The sequence below is a fragment of the Salmo salar genome, chromosome 21 (genome assembly GCF_965601325.2).
Source record: "Salmo salar chromosome 21, fSalSal1, whole genome shotgun sequence".
NCBI lineage: Eukaryota > Metazoa > Chordata > Actinopteri > Salmoniformes > Salmonidae > Salmo > Salmo salar.
The window spans coordinates 15,281,069-15,303,235 of record NC_138311.1 but is presented as its reverse complement, the minus strand read 5'-3'; the positions used below and the strand labels follow the sequence as shown (position 1 = coordinate 15,303,235).

The 22,167-nt window shown below is 40.7% G+C and overlaps 2 protein-coding genes across 4 annotated transcripts; both read right to left on the bottom strand.

The window, feature by feature from the left end:
• Window positions 1-307: 307 nt before the first annotated feature.
• LOC106581814 (uridine phosphorylase 2-like) lies at window positions 308-8,796 on the bottom strand. Of its 2 annotated transcripts, XM_014164186.3 has the most exons (7): window positions 8,075-8,796; window positions 7,894-7,975; window positions 7,647-7,782; window positions 1,616-1,730; window positions 1,290-1,499; window positions 964-1,094; window positions 308-819 (listed from the first exon to the last, which is right to left on the bottom strand). In XM_014164186.3, exons 2-7 carry the CDS (start codon window positions 7,950-7,952, stop codon window positions 802-804), a joined length of 669 nt encoding a protein of 222 aa, XP_014019661.3. In that variant the 5' UTR covers window positions 7,953-7,975; window positions 8,075-8,796; the 3' UTR covers window positions 308-801. The 2 variants fall into 2 exon arrangements, with proteins under 2 accessions (XP_014019661.3, XP_014019659.3); XM_014164184.3 differs by having other exon boundaries at window positions 308-1,094.
• An 84-nt stretch (window positions 8,797-8,880) lies between these two features.
• Window positions 8,881-21,015, bottom strand: LOC106581816 (uncharacterized protein C7orf57). 2 transcript variants are annotated; one of them, XM_014164187.3, is made up of 9 exons: window positions 20,867-21,015; window positions 20,586-20,638; window positions 20,189-20,359; window positions 19,846-19,954; window positions 19,208-19,304; window positions 18,532-18,611; window positions 11,299-11,337; window positions 9,750-9,841; window positions 8,881-9,371 (listed from the first exon to the last, which is right to left on the bottom strand). In XM_014164187.3, exons 2-9 carry the CDS (start codon window positions 20,620-20,622, stop codon window positions 9,358-9,360), a joined length of 639 nt encoding a protein of 212 aa, XP_014019662.1. In that variant the 5' UTR covers window positions 20,623-20,638; window positions 20,867-21,015; the 3' UTR covers window positions 8,881-9,357. The 2 variants fall into 2 exon arrangements, with proteins under 2 accessions (XP_014019662.1, XP_014019663.1); XM_014164188.3 differs by lacking the exon at window positions 11,299-11,337.
• Window positions 21,016-22,167: the final 1,152 nt, after the last annotated feature.

Below are 22,167 nucleotides of genomic sequence, written 5' to 3'. Positions count from 1 at the left end.
AAGCTTGTGGAAGGCTACCTGAGACTTTGACCCAAGTTAAACAATTTAAAGGCAATGATACACTCAATTAGTATTGGTATGTAAACTTCTGGGAATGTAATGAAAGATAAAAGCTGAAATAAATCATTATCTCTACTCTTCTGACATTTCATTCTTAAAATAAAGTGGTGATCCTAACTGACCTAAGACAAGGAATTTTTATTAGGATTAAATGTCAGGAATTGTGAAACTGAGTTTAAATGTATTTGGCTAAGGTGTATGTAAACGTCTGACTTCAACTATAACACCATTACAAATATACCACACAATTGCGTAAGAGCCCACTCTTTGAGTTTCATTTAACAAATCCAATACACGATACAACACATCTGTAAAATCTTCATGTACTTTTAGAACACTTTAAATAATATCTTAACATATCAACATGACTGTATACATACACTGAGTGTACAAAACATTAAGAACACCTGCTCTTTCCATGACAGTCTGACCAGGTGAAAGCTATGATCCCTTATTGATGTCACCTGTTAAATCCACTTCAGTCAGAGGCAAAAGGGGTGCAACTCAATAGGAAGGAGGTCCTAATGTTTTGTACACTCCGTGTATGTCCACATAACAGTCGAGGCTGTAGCTATGTGCAGTCCATGGGCAGCAGAGGTGATCGGAGGGAGCTTCAGACGATGAGGCCCAGGCGTTTCTTGATGAAGTGGGCCACCAGGACCTGAGGTCTCTGTTGGTACTCCACTAGCACATCATGAGGGGTGGAGATCTGATCCCCATCGAAACGGTTCAACAAAGTAGTCACACAGACGACAGCCGCTGGGGAGAGAAAGGTTACATCCGTTACAAATGTAAAAACATTTTATTTTTTATATGGGGTGGTAATTAAAATTTGATTACTGAATTTTCCCTGTCAAAGAAAGTTAGTGACATTGGAGACTGATTTATTTTGATGGCACAGACATGACACATGGCTCGGAAGACGGTGGACTCCATCTCAATATTCCTGACTCCTGTGTTATAGGCTTTCCTTAGGTACTCCAGCTTGTCTTCAGTGGAGAAGGAGCAGAGAGCTCCATCAAGCCGATCCTGACCTGGTGGACCGCAGCAGAACACAGGCTGAGTTAGATCAAAGCCAGAAGACCAGTAGGCAGCACTGGGAATGTACTGTACATCCTAAGTTAAAGGGTCAGTCTAACCATTCTAAAAAACAACCTCACAGACTGTAGCTTTAACTTAGGGCTTCTGAGTAGCTGAGTGTACAGCGGTGGGTAACGTGATGTGGTTACCTTCGTAGAAGTCACTGGTGCACATGGTGTTTCCGATGACGGTGGACACGTCGTCTAACTCGGACGAGCACTGCAGCAGCTCCTTGGATACGCCCACGTCCAGCTCTGTGCTCCTGGTGATCACCTTACCTAGAACCACCTGCTCAAACTGGGCGCGGAAGAAGCAGTCCACCGCCTTGTCTGTGACCACTACTGTTCCTGGGTCCAGACCTGTAATGGGACACCAGTGACATGATTTAGAGAGCTGTGTTACCCGACTATATCAACATGTATAAATGTGTGTTAACGTTCGAAAGAATAATGGAAAGGGGGGAGTACGCTCTGACCAACTCCACCGGAGGTGCCAATGCGGAAGAGGGCGAAGTCGATGCAGCGGGCATGATGCAGCAGCTTGATGAGCTTATGGAGCATGATGGAGATGGAGGGGACACCCATACCAGGCTGCAGAGACAGAGGGGTGAGGTTAACAATCTTTACTAAGGTTAAGGAACTGCGGGAAAGTAGTACTTGGTGTTGTGAAACTGACTCGCCGTGCATGCTTCCCCCAATGTGTAGATGGTATCACGGTGACATCCAGATGATTACCAAATTTTGTACAAAATAATTCATGAAAGCTGCTATCATCCATGGAATAAAATATTGGAGGAAAACATTTGGCCACGTTAGCTACTGCCGGCGACACCATGATACAGCTGCCCAGTGGGAAGCAACTCGGGTTGGCAGGCACTCTTCCCTCTGATCTCAACTTGGTCTCAGAGCATTTTGTGTTATTCTGTACGCAAATCCCAGACACTCCATTTAGTATGATATGTTACGTTTCGTATGGTATGTATTCATTTGTGGATGTCCATCACCCATTTCGTATGATATGTCACGAATTACAATTCGTACTATATGAGTCGAATTTGCTAAAATGTACAATATGTTACACATTTGTGAAACGTATGGAATGTTATGAATTCTAGCTAGGTGGCTAGCTGGCTAGGAGTTAGCTACAAGGGTTAAGGTTAGGGGAAGGGTTAGCTAACATGCTAAGTAGTTGCAAAGTAGCTAAAAAGTAGAAAGTAGTTAAAGTTGCTAATTAGCTAAAATGCTATAGTTGTCCGTGATGAGATTCAAAATTGCAACCTTTGGGTTGTTAGACGTTCGTGTTATATGCTCACCCATCCACCCTGACCAACCACCTACATTAGTTTTTGCCTTATGTAACCATCTGTCTTATGTAACCATACCAAACGTAACATATCGTATACAATAGTCTAGTCTATGAGACCAGGCTGCTGGTCTAAGGAGATCCCATGGCCCCCAGGGCAGTGAAGGGCCCATGGGCCTATGTACAGTCGTGGCCAAAAGTTTTGAGAATGACACAAATATTACTTTTCACAAAGTCTGCTGCCTCAGTTTGTATGATGGCAATTTGCAAATACTCCAGAATATTATGAAGAATGATCAGATGAATTGCAATTAATTGCAAAGTCCCTCTTTGCCATGCAAATGAACTGAATCCCCCAAAAACATTTCCACTGCATTTCAGCCCTGCCACAAAAGGACCAGTTGACATCATGTCAGTGATTCTCTCGTTAACACAGGTATGAGTGTTGACGAGGACAAGGCTGGAGATCACTCTGTCATGCTGATTGAGTTTGAATAACAGACTGGAAGCTTCAAAAGGAGGGGGGTGCTTGGAATTATTGTTCTTCCTCTGTCATCCATGGTTACCTGCAAGGAAACACATGCCTTCATCATTGCTTTGCACAAAGAGGGCTTCACAGGCAAGGATATTGCTGCCAGTAAGATTGCACCTAAATCAACCATTTATCGGATCATCAAGAACTTCAAGGAGAGCGGTTCAATTGTTGTGAAGAAGGCTTCAGGGCGCCCAAGAAAGTCCAGCAAGCACCAGGACCGTCTCCTAAAGTTGATTCAGCTGCGGGATCGGGGCACCACCAGTACAGAGCTTGCTCAGGAATGGCAGCAGGCAGGTGTGAGTGCATCTGCACGCACAGTGAGGCGAAGACTTTTGGAGGATGGCCTGGTGTCAAGAAGGGCAGCAAAGAAGCCACTTCTCTCCAGGAAAAACATCAGAGACAGACTGATATTCTGCAAAAGGTACAGGGATTGGACTGCTGAGGACTGGGGTAAAGTCATTTTCTCTGATGAATCCCCTTTCCGATTGTTTGGGGCATCCGGAAAAAAGCTTGTCCGGAGAAGACAAGGTGAGCGCTACCATCAGTCCTGTGTCATGCCAACAGTAAAGCATCCTAAGACCATTCATGTGTGGGGTTGCTTCTCAGCTAAGGGAGTGAGCTCACTCACAATTTTGCCTAAGAACACAGCCATGAATAAAGAATGGTACCAACACATCCTCCGAGAGCAACTTCTCCCAACCATCCAGGAACAGTTTGGTGATGAACAATGCCTTTTCCAGCATGATGGAGCACCTTGCCATAAGGCAAAAGTGATAACTAAGTGGCTCGGGGAACAAAACATCGATATTTTGGGTCCATGGCCTGGAAACTCCCTAGACCTTAATCCCGTTGAGAACTTGTGGTCAATCCTCAAGAGGCGGGTGGACAAACAAATTCTGACAAACTCCAAGCATTGATTATGCAAGAATGGGCTGCCATCAGTCAGGATGTGGCCCATAAGTTAATTGATAGCATGCCAGGGTGGATTGCAGAGGTCTTGAAAAAGAAGGGTCAACACTGCAAATATTGCCTCTTCGCATCAACTTCATGTAACTGTCAATAAAAGCCTTTGACACTTATGAAATGCTTGTAATTATACTTCAGTATTCCATAGTAACATCTGACACATATCTAGACACTGAAGCAGCAAAGTTTGTGAAAATTTATATTTGTGTCATTCTCAAAACTTTTGGCCACGACTGTAGGGTGGCGTCGTTCGGATGGGATATTAAATAGATGTCTTGACTCTTTGTGGTCACAAAAAAAATCCCATGGCACTTATCATAAGAATAGGGGTGTTAACCTGGTTCTGGCTAAATACCCAAACTGGTCCCATTTCAATCATGGCCACCTAATCATCCTCCTCATTCCTAATTGGCATATATGAGCGCACACACACAATGTTCCAAAGTTTGGGGTCACTTAGAAATGTCCTTGTTTTTGAAAGAAAATTAAAAAAAATGTCCATTAAAATAACATCAAATTGATCAGAAATACAGTGTAGACATTGTTAAAACCTGTTAGGGCTAGGGGGCAGTATTGACACGGCTGGATAAAAAACGTACCCGATTTAATCTGGTTACTACTCCTGCCCAGTAACTAGAATATGCATATAATTATTGGCTTTGGATAGAAAACACCCTAAAGTTTCTAAAACTGTTTGAATGGTGTCTGTGAGTATAACAGAACTCATATGGCAGGCCAAAACCTGAGAAGATTTCAATCAGGAAGTGGCCTGTCTGAGAAGTAGTGTTTCATCTTGGCTCTTTTTATTGAAGACTCAGGATCTGTGCAATAACGTGACACTTCCTACGGCTTCCATAGGGTCTCAGAGCCCGGGAAAAAGCTGAACGATATCGAGGCAGGCTCTGGCTGAAACACTTTATCGCTTTTGGCAAGTGGCCACTCAGAGTACTATGGGCTTAGGCGCGTGCCCGCTTCGACCGAATGCTTTCTTTTCCTTTGTCTGTTCACCTAAACGCAGATTCCCGGTCGGAATATTATCGCTTTTTTATGAGAAAAATGGCATAAATTGATTTTAAACAGCGGTTGACATGCTTCGAAGTACGGTAATGGAATATTTAGAATTTTTTTGTCACGAATTGCACCATGCTCGCCACCCTTATTTACCCTTTAGGATAGTGTCTAGAACGCACGAACAAAACGCCGCTGTTTGGATATAACGATGGATTATTTTGGACCAAACCAACATTTGTTATTGAAGTAGAAGTCCTGGGAGTGCATTCTGACGAAGACAACAAAGGTAATAACATTTTTCTTATAGTAAATCTGACTTTGATGAGTGCTAAACTTGCTGGGTGTCTAAATAGCTAGCCCTGTGATGCCGGGCTATCTACTGAGAATATTGCAAAATGTGCTTTCACCGAAAAGCTATTTTAAAATCGGACATATCGAGTGCATAGAGGAGTTCTGTATCTATAATTCTTAAAATTATTGTTATGCTTTTTGTGAACGTTTATCGTGAGTAATTTAGTAAATTCACCGGCAGTGTTCGGTGGGAATGCTAGTCACATGCTAATGTAAAAAGCTGTTTTTTGATATAAATATGAACTTGATTGAACAAAACATGCATGTATTGTATAACAATGTCCTAGGGTTGTCATCTGATGAAGATCATCAAAGGTTAGTGCTACATTTAGCTGTGGTTTGGGTTTATGTGACATTATATGCTAGCTTGAAAAATGGGTGTCTGATTATTTCTGGCTGGGTACTCTGCTGACATAATCTAATGTTTTGCTTTCGTTGTAAAGCCTTTTTGAAATCGGACAGTGTGGTTAGATTAACGAGAGTCTTATCTTTAAAATGGTGTAAAATAGTCATATTTTTGAAAAATTGAAGTAATAGCATATCTAAGGTATTTGAATAACGCGCCACAGGATTCAACTGGCTGTTGAGTAGCCCATAGAGGTTAATGTTGTAAATGACTATTGTAGCTGGAAACGGCAGATTTTTTTTATGGAATATCTAGATAGGCGTAAGAGGCCCATTATCAGCAACCATCACTTCTGTGTTCCAATGGCACGTTGTGTTAGCTAATCCAAGTTTATCATTTTACAAGGCTAATTGATCATTAGAAAACCCTTTTGCAATTATGTTAGCACAGCTGAAAACTGTTGTCCTGATTAAAGAAGCAATACAACTGGCCTTCTTCAGACTAGTTGAGTATCTCGAGCATCAGCATTTGTGGGTTAAATTATTGGCTCAAAATGGCCAGAAACAAAGACCTTTCTTCTGAAACTCATCAGTCTATTCTTGTTCTGAGAAATGAAGGCTATTCCATGCGAGAAATTGACAAGAAACTCAAGATAGATCTCGTACAACGCTGTGTACTACTCCCTTCACAGAACAGCGCAAACTGGCTCTAACCAGAATAGAAAGAGGAGTGGGAGGCCCCGGTGCACAACTGAGCAAGAGGACAAGTACATTAGAGTGTCTAGTTTGAGAAACAGATGCTGCAAAGAAAAAGCCATATCTCAGACTAGCCAATAAAAATAAAATATTAAGATGGGCAAAAAAACACACTGGACAGAGGAACTCTGCCTAGAAGGCCAGCATCCCAGAGTCGCCTCTTCACTGTTGACGTTGAGACGGGTGAATTGCAGATACTATTTAATAAAGCTGCCAGTTGAGGACTTGTGAAGCGTCTTTCTCAATTATGCATAGACTCAACTAGTCTAAAGAAGGACAGTTTTATTGGTTCTTTAATCAGGACAACAGTTTTCAGCTGTGCTAACATAATTGCAAAAAGGTTTTCTAATGATCAATTAGCCTTTTAAAATGATAAACTTGGATTAGCTAACACAACGTGTCATTGGAACAAAGGAGTGATGGTTGCTGATAATTAGCCTTTCCAGGGCCAATGTAGATATTCCATAAAAAATCTGCCCTTTCCAGCTACAATAGTCATTTACAACATTAACAATGTCTACACTGTATTTCTGATCAATTTGATGTTATTTTAATGGACAAAAACAAGGACATTTCTAAGTGACCTCAAACTTTGGAACGGTAGTGTATGCATGTGTGTGTGTATATATATATATATAATATATATATATATAACTCCTCACCTCTCCACTATGCTAGCTGCATTCTGGCACAAAAATGGCTGCCGTGCATCATTAAAGTAGGTGCCACACATTGGTGGTGGTAGAGGTGAATTCCCCTCTTACTATTGTAAAGCGCTTTGAGCACCTAGGTGGAAGAGCACTATATAAATCCAATCAATTATTGTTATTACAAGACACAGCAATACACCAAACATCTGATAATAATATTACGTCATTTCAGGTGTCAGTCACTGGCTTACATAAATCATTTTCACTTATCAAGTTGTAAGGTCTTAAACAGGCTATCGAAAGTCTAGTCAGACCATTATCTTGTGAGGGAGATGTATCCATTGTGCAATACGTACACTGATAGAAAGTACACTTTGTACATGGAGTAGCGGTCGGTTCCTTCACAGATATCTGTGATATTAGGCCAGCTCCTGGTGAATGAACTGAGCAAAGGACTTCATCTGATTGGCACTCCCGCCGACGCACACAAACTTTAATGGGGGAGATATAAAAAGACAACTAAATGTCTTTGAGAGTAGCTTTTCGAAATCAGGTATTTCAAGTATTTTGTCTGGGCAACTTCCACAAACCTTGATGTCTCCAAACATCTCAGGTAGGTTGTGGGTCTTGGTACCCAGGTTGAAGTGATAGAGAATGTCCTCTTCCATTGTATCCAATTGGGGGTTCTTGACATGGATCTGGGGGTTCTTGAAAAGGACCTCCGGTCTGTAAAAACATTGACATAAGAGCGAGCACATGAAAATGTCATAAGTCTCTCTAATGCAGAACAAGAACTAGTAGTGTAATGAAACCTCAAAGTAAAATAAAAATACTCACTCGCTATATTCAGAATGGTCAGTGACAGCCCCCATACAGTTTAGTAAAATAGATGACATGGCTGTTGTTCACTGTAGATATACTAAAAAAATGAATAATTACTATCAACTATATACCATAATATTACAAACACAATACTTAGAGCCACAATATTACCTACAGCCACAAGTGCAATACATACCTTTCAGGCTAGACAGAAAAATAAAAAGAATACAGGTAATATTCGCCGCTGTGTAGCAGTTTCCAAATACTCTTCAGCTCGAAGGAAATAAAAGTGCCGTCACTGATTCTGGGGCTGATATCGCTTTGCCCTGTGACCTCTCAGGAATGATTGGTTGGTGAAGGAGGAGTAGTGACTGTCTGGTCTCTAAATGATCTAAAACAAATGCTTTGACAGACTCTACAAATACTTGGCTCAGATCCAAAGAGCTTGACTATACACAATTTACATAATATCGTTTTTTTGGGGGGGTTTTTAAACAATGATTTACTTCAGTTGTGTAAAATACAAATGGCCATGCAAATAAATTGCCAGGTGGACTCAAGTTACATAAACACACATCTCTATGTCCTGACAAGTTTTCAAACATGAGTTAGACGATTGTCATTTTCAGAATCCTGGGCATCACATGACATTCAGGTTCGAAAGCAATTGAGCGTGTACAAATATTTGACTACGTGTGCGTATCAATAAAATACATTATTTTAACCACTTTTTTTCTGCTATGCCTCATATCCTAGTCATTAATTTAAGCGTTACGAGGAGGATTATATTTCATATTCACTTTGTATCCTGTGTCAATTACATCCCTAGAACAACTTCTACTATGATGACGGTGGTAAAGACGATAAATTCATAAGAGACCACAGGTCTCTGTAGCAATCCGGCTATGGGTCACATTTCAACAAATACATGTCTCGATGCCATTTCAAAATGGCGACGAGTGCTTCATTGAGCACATAAAAAGAATGACAACACGTCCACAGTTTATGCACAACACATTTATTTTTAAACAGAAATCTTTATAGCAACCACACTGAGGCACAAAAAAAGACACTTCAAAACAGCAGCCATTTTTAGAGGAGCCCCTCTAAGCCATAGACGCCTTTTAAAAGCAAACCATCATTCCAAAAAAAACTACTACAACAGACGAACAAGAGCATAGCTCAGGCTATTACATTAAGTTAGTGTTACAGTGCAAATGCAGTTCATTAGCAACAACTTCAGGCACAGAACGGGTCTGTGAGCGCAAACTAACGTACAATCTAATTTTGCAATTGTGTGTACTTCTTGGAACAAGCACACACGTAGGTGGAATAACAAGAGTCCTATAACTCTAACCAAAGTTAACTGCTTTAATTGACCTATAGTATAAGTGGTTTTGAACAGGCAAACCCCGGTGAAGGAACGTTGTGGAGGTGAACATTGAGGAGTCAGTCGTCCTCAACTGCCTTTGCTCCTTTCTACTCCTTGGAATCTGCAGGGATACACACAGGTTAATTTGTGTGTGTGTGTGTGTGTTTCCCCACACATTTTGATTTGCCGTCCCATCACATGATCACTGACAACAATGCATTAATAATGCAAGCCAGAATTAAAATGTTCCCATGTCTGAATGGTTCATGCATTGTAATTTTGCAACTCTACTTCGGTGCCCCATGTATCAATTCTGTAGATCTGTACATTATTTATTGTCCCATAAAAATCAATACACGACTTCATGACTTGACTTCATATTCATTCAATATTTCATTAGTTAGTCAATGTGCTTCTGAGCAATGAGACAAAATTGCCAAATTAATTCAAATGATCTTGAAGTTCGAACATCAAACCACAGTCACTAACAGCTACTTACTTGATGAATGCGTATTGGGTGCCCCTTTCTTGTCCTCTAAATAGCCGAAGCTCAAGAGTGTACCCATGTTGACAGGGGTCGAATTCTGAGATCTGCAAGACCAAAAGGCAAGCATTTAAATCACAGCGGGGGGGCAAAATGTGGTAACAAAACATGAAAATCATTGAGCATTTAGATCTAGCCGAGGGCTCACAACAACCATAAAACAGTGGGAGAATTGGTCAGCTGATGATAACATTGATATGGTGAAGGGGAGTAAAATCAACAGCAAACATTGAATTTGGACTGAAAAAACACTTACCTCTAACTGAGACACAGTCGAGCTAATAATTAAATAAATGTTTTTATACGCTCTTCCAATTTTAACATGTTCTGCTATTCATTATGGTTCTAAGAATGGACTGTCTGTGTAGCCGTGGCTATTTGCTATCTCTGATGTCTCTTCTAAGCATAAAGCATGACATCTCTGGTTCATGTAGGCCGTCATTGTAAATAAGAACGTTCTTAACGGACTTGCCTAGTTAAATCAAAAATGTAATGTGTGACAGGTCGTCACAGGTCACTGACAGGTGCCAAATGTAAAAAAAGAAACATTTGCACAATGACTTACATTGTGGAGTAATACTATTTGAAGCTAGCGATCTGTTTGTGTTGATGTATTGGTTCATAAAGCTAACTGAGCGGGACGACTTGTGAGGACATCTGTGCTCTTTGAGCAGTATCGCAGCCAGGCACGTAGGCATTGGCTCATAGAGTTAAACTTGTTTTTGCATGGACATTGCCATTGAGGCCTTCCACCATTTTAAGCAGTCAACTGGGTGGGGATTGGTATGGGTGGGTGCGATCAACCAATAAATCAGAGCATTCTCTACTTCTTCAAAATGGGTTAACTATGGTTAGCACATTTTTTTTAAGCTATATCAACACCATCTTAGTGGCCACAATAAATCAATGACAAGGTTTGGTTCAGGACGTCAGCACTCTTGGCGGTAAATCACCAATATTAGCGTTGTATTTTTTCAAACACAAAAGAAGAAGAAAATTGACTACTTCAAAATAGCCTTAATGGCGCTACCCGTGCTGTCACAGACACCATAATGGGGCAGATACAAAGATGTGTCCTTTAACTCTATGCATTAGCCACATCACATGGGCCTTATCCATTCTTTAAAAAGTGTGGGGGAGAAGTTTTGGGTAGTGCAATATTGTATGAGAACTACGGAAGCCACAGTGAATATTGTCAGCACATTGTCACTCCAGAAGCTTACAGATTTAAAAATGGTGTAATCTGGGATATTTGTAGCTGATTTAGGTCACCAAAATTAATGATATGAGGCTTATACCTACTGATTTTTGAATAACATAACTTGCCTCATGAGCTTGTGAGAAAAACAGTCTTAACCCTTCATAACTCAACATCTAATGTTTACTCCATTGTTTTTAAACAAGTGACTTCGTTAATAATGTATAGCTTCAGAAATGGTAAAAATGATATTGATGATATCATTGAATTGCATCCAAAGTGGTCTGTAAATGTTAAAATAGTTACTTTTCTTCAGCCCCATCAATTGGTAGCGGGGCTGCTGGGCTGAAACACAAAATAGACCAGGAGTGTAGCTTTAATTAACACTCATAAAAACGGTTGTGCTTGGTCAAAATTAACCTACTTTTCACATTGCAGTCTACTTTCACATTTACCACATAACATACACATTTCTCTTCACCCATTTGATTTGCTTCCATGAATGAAGAAATACAATACAAATGTCTAATTTTACAGGGGGGGGGGCAATGACTAGCCAATGACAAGACATGCATCTCCTCCGTGTGGCTCCCTGTCCCACACACACCTGTTACCGAAATTGTTCTCATAAAACAATAATCTGTACACACACACACTGTACAGCGGGGTCCAAAAGTATTGACACCCTTTAAAAAGATTAGCAAAGATGACTGTATAAAATAATTCAAGTAAATTCAAAATGACATTATTTGATACTAATAAGGCCCAATAATTCAGCGAAATAGATTTTGTTTAACAAGTAATATAAATAGCCCCATAAGATCAAAGATCCACCACCATAATTGAGTAGGTATGCAGTTATTTTCTGCCCATTTATTCTCATTGATGCCAACCTCACCACTGGTGTGCTTGGCTAAAGACCTCCATCTTCATGTCATCCAGCAAATGTAAACACCTGGAGTTTGTTAAACGGCATTGGCACTTGGATTGGAACTGATGCTATGGTCAGATGACATGAAAATAGAGCTCTGGCCACGCACACCAGTAGTGGGTTTGGCGTCGAAATTGTTACTGTATTAGTATCCCCATTAGCTGTTGCAAAAGCAGCAGCTACTCTTCCTTGGGTCCACACAAAACATGACATAATACAGAACATTATTAGACAAGAACAGAACTACATAAAACATTTTTTAAAGGAGAGGCGTATCAGTACCTACACACAAACTATCTAGGTCAAATAGGGGAGAGGCGTTGTGGCATGAGGGGTTGCATGATCTGCTTTTAAAAATAAAACAGGTTTGCTGTTTATTTGAGCAATTTGAGATAGAACGGAGTTTCATGCAATAATTGTTCTGGATTTGAGGACTGTCTGGTGGGGTAAGTGTGTGTCAGAGCTGTGTGTAAGTTAACTATGCAAACAATTTGGGATTCTTAACACATTGTTTCTTATAAAAAGAAGAAGTGATGCAGTCAGTCTCTCCTCAACTCTTAGCCAAGAGACTGGCATGCATAGTATTTATATCAGCCCTCTGATTACAATGAAGAGAAAGACGTGCCGCTCTGTTCTGGGCCAGCGGCAGCTTAACTAGGTCTTTCCTTGCAGCACTCGACCACATGACTGGACAATAATCAAGATAAGACAAAACTAGAGCCTGCAGAACTTGCTTTTTGGAGTGTGGTGTCAAATAAACAGAGCATCTACTACCGACAGACCTCTTCCCATCTTTACACCCATTGAATCTATATATGTTTTGACCATGACAGTTTACAATCTAAGGTAATGCCAAAGTAATTTAGTCTCCTCAACTTGTTCAACAGCCACACCATTCATTACCAAATCCAGCTGAGGTCTAGAACTTAGGGAATGATATGTACCAAATACAATGCTCTTAGTTTTAGAGATGTTCAGGACCAGTTTATTACTGGCCACCCATTCCAAAACAGACTGCAACTCTTTGTTAAGGGGTTCAGTGACTTCATAAGCTATGGTTTCTGATGTGTATGGTTGAATCATCAGCATACATGGACACAAATGCTTTGTTTAATGCCAGATCATTGGTAAAAAAGAAAGAAAAGAGTACAGGGCCTAGAGAGCTGCCCTGCAGTACACCACATTTTCCATGTTTTACATTAGAGAAGCTTCCATTAAAGAAAACCCTTTGAGTTCTATTAGATGGATAGCTCTGAATCCACGATATGGCAGCGGTTGAAAAGCCATAACAGGTTATTGTCAATAATATCAAAGGCTGTACTGAAATCTAACAGTACAGCTCCCACAATTTTCTTACTATCAATTTATTTAAACCAAATCAGTCATTTGTGTCAGTGCAGTACATGTTGATGCCCTTCTTTATATCATTGTATTTGGTCAACAACAACAAAAAATCCAATAGTTTGCTAAGAGCTGGCAGCAAGCTTATAGTTCTGCTGTTAGAACCAGTAAAGGCCGCTTTACCACTCTTGGGTAGCGAAATTACTTTGGCTTCCCTCCAGGCCTGAAGACAGACTTTCCTCTAGGCTCAGATATGACAGATAGCTGACTCTATAGCCATCCCCATTAGCTTTCCATCTAAGTTGTGAATGCCAAGAGGTGTCATTATTGATCAATGACATTTTTTCCACCTCTCCCACACAAACTTTGCAAAATTCAAACCTGCATTGCTTTTCTTTCATTATTTGTTTTTTTTTGCATGAATAAGATGGCTCATTGTCATCGTTTGCATTTCCTGCCTAAATTTGCCCACTTTGCCAATGAAGTTATCATTCAAATAATTGGCAACATCAAATGGTTGTGATGAATAAGCCATCTGATTCGATGAAAGATGGAGGTGAATGTCTTTCTGCCCATAATTTAATTGTTACATCATTCTTTATATCATTGATCTTGGCTTCATACTACAGTTTCTTCTTTATGTTGAGTTTAGTTACATATTTTCTCAATTTGCAGTAGGTCAGATGTGCAGCCAGACTTATTAGCCCCCCCATCATCTCTTCAACTATACAGTTTTTCAATTCCTCATCAATCCATGGAGCCTTAACAGTTCTAACAGTCAGTTTCTTAACAGGTGCATGTTTATCAATAATTGGAAGAAGCAATTTCATAAATTCATCAAGTGCAGCGTCTGGATGCTCCTTATTAATCACATTTTATTTAACTAGGCAAGTCAGTTAAGAACAAATTCTTATTTACAATGACGGCCTAGGAACAGTGGGTGAACTGCCTTGTTCACATCAGATCAACAAATATTTTTAACATCTACATAAGAGTCACAGCAAAATATTTTGTATGATCTTATACACTTATAGGCCCAGCTTTTGGAACTTTGGCTTTCCTGGATGTAGCCACTATATTGTGATCACTGCATCCAAAGTTCTACAGTATTAGTATAAATGTGGATGATCTTGTTCCTGTAGTGTTTGTATACACCCTGGTAGGTTGATTAATAACCTGAACCAGATTACAGGCACTGGTTACAGTGAGAAGCTTCCTCTTGAGCGGATAGATTGATGAAAGCCAGTCAATATTCAGGTCCCCAAGAAAGTAGACCTCTCTGTTTAAAATCACATACACTATCCCGCATTTCACACATATTATTTAGATACTGACTGTTAGCACTTGGTGGCCTTTAGCAACACCTCAAACGAAAAGACTTTAGATGTGCCAAGTGAACCTGCAACCACAACACTTCAATAACACTTGACAGAAGATCTTCTCTAAGCATTACAGGGATATGGCTCTGAATATATACAGCAACACCTCCCCCATAAGCATTTCTGTCTCTTCTATATATCCTTGTATTGCTACTGCTGTATCATCAAATGAATTACCTAAGTGAGTCTCAGAAATGGCTAATATATGAATGTTATTTGATGTTAGCAAGTTGACTTCATGAATCTTATTTCTAAGGCTACATCTATAAATATTGGCTATTTTCAGCTCCCGGGTAGCGTATCAGAGATACACATAATACTGAATACTGAAAAGAGCAAACAAAGCAAGAGAAAAAATATATACATTAAGCAGTCCATTAATCAATTGGTGTGTGTGTTGCGGGGTTGAAGCTACGAACCCATAGGCTTGGCTCAAGCATCCCTTCCAGGCTTCTGGGAGGGAGGGAGGACAATGAACCTGTCATAGCGGATGTAAGCAATGTCCCCACGCGCTCTGGCAGCTTTCATGGCTGGGATAAGTTCTTTCCTCTTCTGGCACACAGCTTCAGGATAGTCCTCGTTGAGGAAGACGTTTGGTCCTCCCGAGTTCTTGGCTCTTTCCAGAACAGAACCTCAGGAACTCGACCACTATCAGCCTGGGCCTGTCACCTGGGCCGGTGGTGGATTTTCCAGTCATGTGGGCGCGCTCCACCTCAATCTTCCTGGGGTCCATCTTGAATTTCTCAGAGATAATTTCCCTCACTTGGTCCTCAGACTCTGTCCAGGTCTCATGTGGAGATTCTGCAATTCCATCCACAACCATGTTGTTCCGCCTTGGATAAATCTCCAGGGACAGTCATCATCGTTATCATGGATTCACACACAGAACTGATGTCCTCTCTCAATGATTTACTGATTGCTGTCATCTTGCCGTTTTCCTGTTTCAACTCATCGAGCTGACCCTGGGAGAACTGCAAACTGTTCTTCAGGTCCTGGACCTCTCTGGTCAGATGGTCCATTCTTTTATTAGTTGAATCCACCAATATTTGGACAAAACACAAGCTATTTTCTTGTTGTTGTAACAACTGCTTGTAGAACACTTTGATTCACGTGTGATAGAGAAACACCACTGTCCTTAACGGTAGTCCAACTGGCTTTGGTCTTTGTCATGGTAGCGTGAAACGTAGGATACGCTGTTACTCCTCACAGTTCCAGACAGGCCAGGTCACAGGGAAGATTGAAAACAAACAGCAGGGATCTAGACAGCCACAAACCCGGGACAATCCATGGCCCCAGCCACAATGGCTAACCACATTGCGAGCTGCATTCAAGCCCTCAAGAAAATCCAGCTAGCAGCTAGGCTAACTGCTACGCCAAATAGCTTGTTAGACCAGTGTTTGGTCAGCAGGACCACTGGACAGAGACTAGCAGTCCCAGCAACTGATGCCAACTGCGTCGCAGGATCCAAGAACTAAGACTTTCAATACACTTTCAAAACAACAAACTTTTCAAAACAATAAAACCGAGCTCTCCCTCGTTCCGCGTTGAGAGTCAACTGAGCCCCTGTATGAGAACGCATAAGCAAAAAAAGACTCCCTTACCTACTGTAAAATATGGTGGTGGATCTTGTCATGGGGCTATTTTGATTCCACTAGTCCTGGGGCCCTTGTTAAGGTCAACGTCATTATGAACTTTACCCAGTACCAGGACATTTTGGCCAAAAATCTGGTTGCCTCTGCCAGGAGACAAACTTTTCCGCAAGTAGATCTTCCAGCAAGACAATAAACCCAAACACACATGATATTTAATGATATTCAACATTTCTTTTTAAATATATCAAATTTTCCAAGAATTTGTTCTTAGGAAACTGATTAAATGCATTTGTTGCCAAACAGAAACGCTGTGCAATAGTGACACTGCAATTCAAGTGGGAGGGGTCTGGAAGTCATAACCAAAAGATATTGAAATAATTTGTAATTTTGGCAAGATGTCTATAATAGTAATTCTGTAATTTTTAAGATAACATATAGACAATGTTTATATATATATATATATATATATGTATGCATAATACAATTCTGTTTAATATTTATAATATTATACAGTGCATTCAGAAAATATTCAGACCCCTTGACATTAACATTTTGTTACGTTACAGCCTTATTCTATAATGGATTAAATAAATACAAAAATTCTCAATCTACACAAAACACCCCATATTGACAAAGCGAGAACAGGTTGACATTTTTGCACATTTACTACAAATAAAACACAAATACCGTATTTACATAAGTATTCAGACCCTTTGCTATGAGACTCGAAATTGAGCTCAGGTGCATCCTGTTTCCATTGATCATCCTTGAGATGTTTCTACAACTTGGAGTCCACCTGTGGTAAATTTAGAAAGGCACACACCTGTCTGTATAAGGTTCCACAGTTGACAGAGCACGTCTGAGCAAATACCAAGCCATGAGGCCAAAGGAATTGTCCTCAGACCTCCGAGACAGGATTGTGTCGAGGCACAGATCTGGAGAAGGGTACCAAAGAATTTCTGCAGCATTGAAGGTCCCCAAGAACACAGTGGCCTCCATCATTCTTAAATGGAAGAAGTTTGGAACCACCAAGACGCTTCCTAGAGCGGGCCACCTGGCCAAACTGAGCAATCGGGGGAGAAGGGTCTTGGGTCAGGGAGGTGACCAAGAACCCGATGGTCACTCTGACAGAGCTCCAGAGTTCCTCTGTGGAGATGGGAGAACTTTCCAGAAGGACAATCTCTGCAGCACTCTGACAATCAGGCCTTTATGGTAGAGTGGCCAAACAGAAGCCACTCCTCAGTAAAAGGCACATGACAGCCCGCTTGGAGTTTGCCAAAATGCACCTAAAGACTCTCAGACCATGAGAAACAAGATTCTCTGGATTGATGAAACCAAGATTGAACTTTTTGGCCTGAATGCCAAGCCTCACGTCTGGAGGAAACCTGGCACCATCCCTACGGTGACTGGGAGACTAGTCAGGATCGAGGCAAAGATGAACAGAGAAAAGTACAGAGAGATCCTTGATGAAAATCTGCTCCAGAGTGCTCAAGACCGCCGACTGGGGCGAAGGTTCACATTCGAACAGGACCATGACCCTAAGCACACAGCCAAGACAACGTAGGAGTGGCTTCGGGACAAGTCTCAATGCCCTTGAGTGGCCCAGTCAGAGCCCGGACCTGAACCGGATCGAACATCTCTGGAGAGACCTGAAAATAGCTGTGCAGCAACACTCCCCATCCAACCTGACAGAGCTTGATAGGATCTGCAGAAAAGAATGGGAGAAACCCCCCAAATACAGGTGTGCCAAGATTGTAGCGTCATACCCAAGATGACTCAAGGCTGTAATCGCTGCCAAAGGTGCTTCAACAAAGTTCTGAGTAAAGGGTCTGAATACTTATGTAAATGTGATTTTTCAGTTTAGTATTTTTAATACATTTGCAAAAATTTCTAAAAACCTGTTTTTGCTTTGTCATTATGGGGTATTGTGTGTAGATTGAGGAAAAAAACGATTTAATAAAATGTTAGAATAAGGTTGTAACATAACAAAATGTGGAAAAAGTAAAGGGGTCTGAATACTTCCGAAGGCACTGTATATCATTCATTGTATTCTCACAGTATAAATAATCCCCTATCATTAACAATCAATAGGAATTACATACTGAAGTAATGTGTTTGAAATCTCTTTCTATTTGACATTGATTATTTGAATGTATATGACTGAGTTTTTGAGCCTATAATAAAGTTACATGTTGTCAAGTTGCGCTGTCTGGAGGCACAACTCTGCTGTGCATGAAAAATAGAACATTGCCATCTTGTGGATATATGGTGCAAATATTTCAAAGGGCGTACTCACGTTTTCTTGAAATTGCCTGCTGCCTCTTCGTTCTTTCCTGATGCTAAGGACAAGTTCTCCATTTGGCTGTTGGGAGATATCTGACAATAAAAACAAAGTGTCTTGAATAGTCATTTATCATTTGGAATCACGTCAGGATTGAACAGAGATGAAAGATGTATTGAACAAGAGATGAAACCCCCTATTTCATTTGGCAACGCTCGGCCTCTATTGGACATACTAGGTCACTTTCTACTCTATCCATGCAACTGCAAGAGAGGAATTTTATAAATCTAGAATAATTTAAATATGGTAAATGTCAGTGACAATTTGATGCTAACCAAATACATTTCACCAACAATGGTGGACATAGCCAAAGATGGTGGTTAAGTGGTTGGTTATAAGTTCTCTGGATACGGTAGGTGTTAAGCCTGAGAACTCATTCCTTGTTAGCTAATACTATTTTACTGCACCAAAAACATTTAGCTTTTCATGATACTAGGCAGGTGATGTAATGCTGACAAAAAAAGTCAATGTCTGAAATAGATCAGTAAATCTAGATCTAAAACAGGTCTGTCTGCATACTGTACTTCAAACACCTAAGAATAAAGTATAAACTCAATTTATAGTGGCACAATAGGAAGGGTGTAATATTGTTATAGTTGCTTTAGGAAATTGCAAGGATTTCTCCCTTCACCTTCTCTTTGTCATCAAAGTCCCTTTCCCAAGTTGACTTATTATCACTCCCAAAAGGAGCATTAGTTGACATGTAGTTTTGGAAACTCTCAGTTGGGCTGGAAGAAAGAAAAATGGACAAATAACCCATTTTACTAGTAGACTTATCTGGTATAACAGGGCTGCGTTCAGCAGGACTCAACGGTGTGCAATGTTTGATACAACGGAGACGGTGCTGTTCTGAACGACCAGTTGAAGAATGTTGTGATGATAATGGTGGCCCAGAGGGTGACCGTGTATACACTACAGTGTGCTGCATGAGTTTTCAAATGGTGACCACACCCATATTGATCTGACCACACTTCGCCACAACCACCAAAAGGGAGCAAACATACAAAGGCTGTTGAAGGAAAGTGCACTGTGAGGGAAACGTGTTATTCGGTACAAACATCACGCAATGTAGCAAAACGTTTAATAAACTGAACACACCCCTGTTTTTCAATAGGGTACATGCCATACAACCACAAACAAATATGCAATTTGCATGGTTAATGCAAACAATCCAACTTGGCCTAGCCAAGTAGTCAAAAAATTACTAGCTAACACAAAGACTTTTTTTTATTCCACACTGTCATTACTCTCGTTTTAATTTGCCTTTACCTTGCTTGCTCTTTAGCTTTTGGAGAACCAGAGAACCAGTTAGGAGCCTTGTAAGATGATGCAGAGTTAGGTTTGGTGTCCAAGTTGGTCTCCTCATGCCACAATAAACCTGTAAATGATAAGAAGAACTTGGCTATCCATTTTGTATACTAGCCATTTGCTCGTTAGCTTGCTAGCTAACGTTAGTAGTCTCGCGTGGCAATCCTTCCAATTATCTAGATGGGTGTGTCATTTTCCTATTTACACAGATAACGTTATATCTAGCTATCTGACTTTATTTCCACAGATGAAAGGATGGGTAATGTGTGATATTTCCCGTTTAAAAACAGAATATCGTTTTTACCCCTCTGTCCTCCTTGTTTAGCCAGTTTAGTATAAGCAGAATCGGACTCATTAACTCCCGTACGGCGCCCTTTACTCCTCTCCTCAGGACCATTGTTAGCATCTTCAGACAGCCCAGGAATCTGGGACGTCGGGGCAGCTTTTGTTGAACAATCATCACCATTGTTAACGTCTAAAAACACAAACACAATCTTATGCCTCGCTTCAAGCTCGCTAGGTACTTCAACTAACACATTCACCTGGTACATTTCTAGAGATGCTCGTTTATCATTTGAGATGTAGCCAGACAAATAGTACTGGGCCTTCACAGCTAACGTTAGTATAACGGTAACAGTTAGTTAGTAAAAATAAATGTTGGTCAACTTTGCACATTTGAAGACCCTCTGTAAGTTACTTGCCATCGTTGTTTTGTCGGTGATCTGTGTCAGTGTCCATGTCTAATGTTGTCTTTCTGATGGAAAAAGAACGCAGTACATTGTCATCCTTGCCATCACTGCTGGCCAAATGGCTAGTCAGTTAGCTACCGTTAGCTTAGCAATAAGGCGTTGCCAGATAGCATTAACTAGTTCAAAGCAAGCTAACAGTAACAGTATAGGTGTTCGTTTAAGCACATGGATGTATGTGTGGGTAACTAGCAAGGCGATGTGATGTTCAAGAATCATTGCAAAACATTACTTACATCTCCAGCTATACAGCGGTTGCAAATCTGGACACTGGCAAAGAGCGCGGAGAAAACCGAGTATGGGTTTAGAGCTAGCTTGCAACGAGTGACAAGACAAACGTCCGACTGTGCCCAACAGACTGTGCCCAAAGTTTTGTTACCATGGAAACAGGGCTGGGACATTGACATTTTTAGGGACGTGTTCAAGAACCACCGGTTGTGAATGGGTTTAAAAACAGCAATGATGTGAAATTCCTTTCAATCAGAGCTGAGTTTTTTTTTTTTTTTTATGTTTTACTGTTTATTAAATGAAAATAAAGATATTGAAATTATGAATAATCCACCCAACACTTTATTTGCAAGTTACATTGTAAAATAATAGTCTAGACATCAAAACTATTAATTAACACCTATGGAATCATGTAGTAACCAAAAAAGTCCAAATACATTTTAGATTTTAGAATCTTCAAAGTAGCCACCCTTGACAACAGCTTTGCACACTCTTGGCATTCTCTCAACCAGCTTAACCTGGAATGTTTTTTCCAACAGTCTTGAAGGAGTTCCCACATATGCTGAGCACTTGTTGGCTGCTTTTCCTTCACTCTGTTGTCCAACTCATCCCAAACCATCTAAATTGGGTTGAGGTCAGGTGATTGTGGAGGTCAGGTCATCTGATGCAACACTCCATCACTCTCCTTCTTAGTCAAATAGCCCTTACACAGCCTGGAGGTGTGTTGGGTCATTGTCCTGTTGAAAAACAAATGATAGTCCCACTAAGCGCAAACCAGATGGGATGGTGTATCGCTGCAGAATGCTGTGGTAGCCATGCTGGTTAAGTGTGCATTGAATTCGAAATAAATCACTGACAGTGTCACCAGCAAAGCATCATCACACCTCCTCCATGCTTCATGGTGGGGGCCACACATGCGGAGATCATCCGTTCATCTACTCTGTGTCTCACAAAGACATGGTGGTTGGAACCAAAAATCTCAAATTTGGACTCATAAGACCAAAGGACAGATTTCCACCAGTCTAATGTCCATTGCTCGTGTTTCTTGGCCCAAGCAAGTCTCTTCTTCTTATTGGTGTTCTTTAGTAGGGGTTTCATTGCAGCAATTTGACCATGAAGGCCTGATTCACGCAGTCTCCTCTGAACAGTTGATGTTGAGATGTGTCTATTACTTGAACTCTGTGAAGCATTTATTTGGGCTGCAATCTGAAGTGCAGTTAACTCTAATGAACTTATCCTCTGCAGCAGAGGGGTCTTCTTTTCCTGTGGCGGTCCTCATGAGAGCTAGTTTCGTCATAGCGCTTGAATT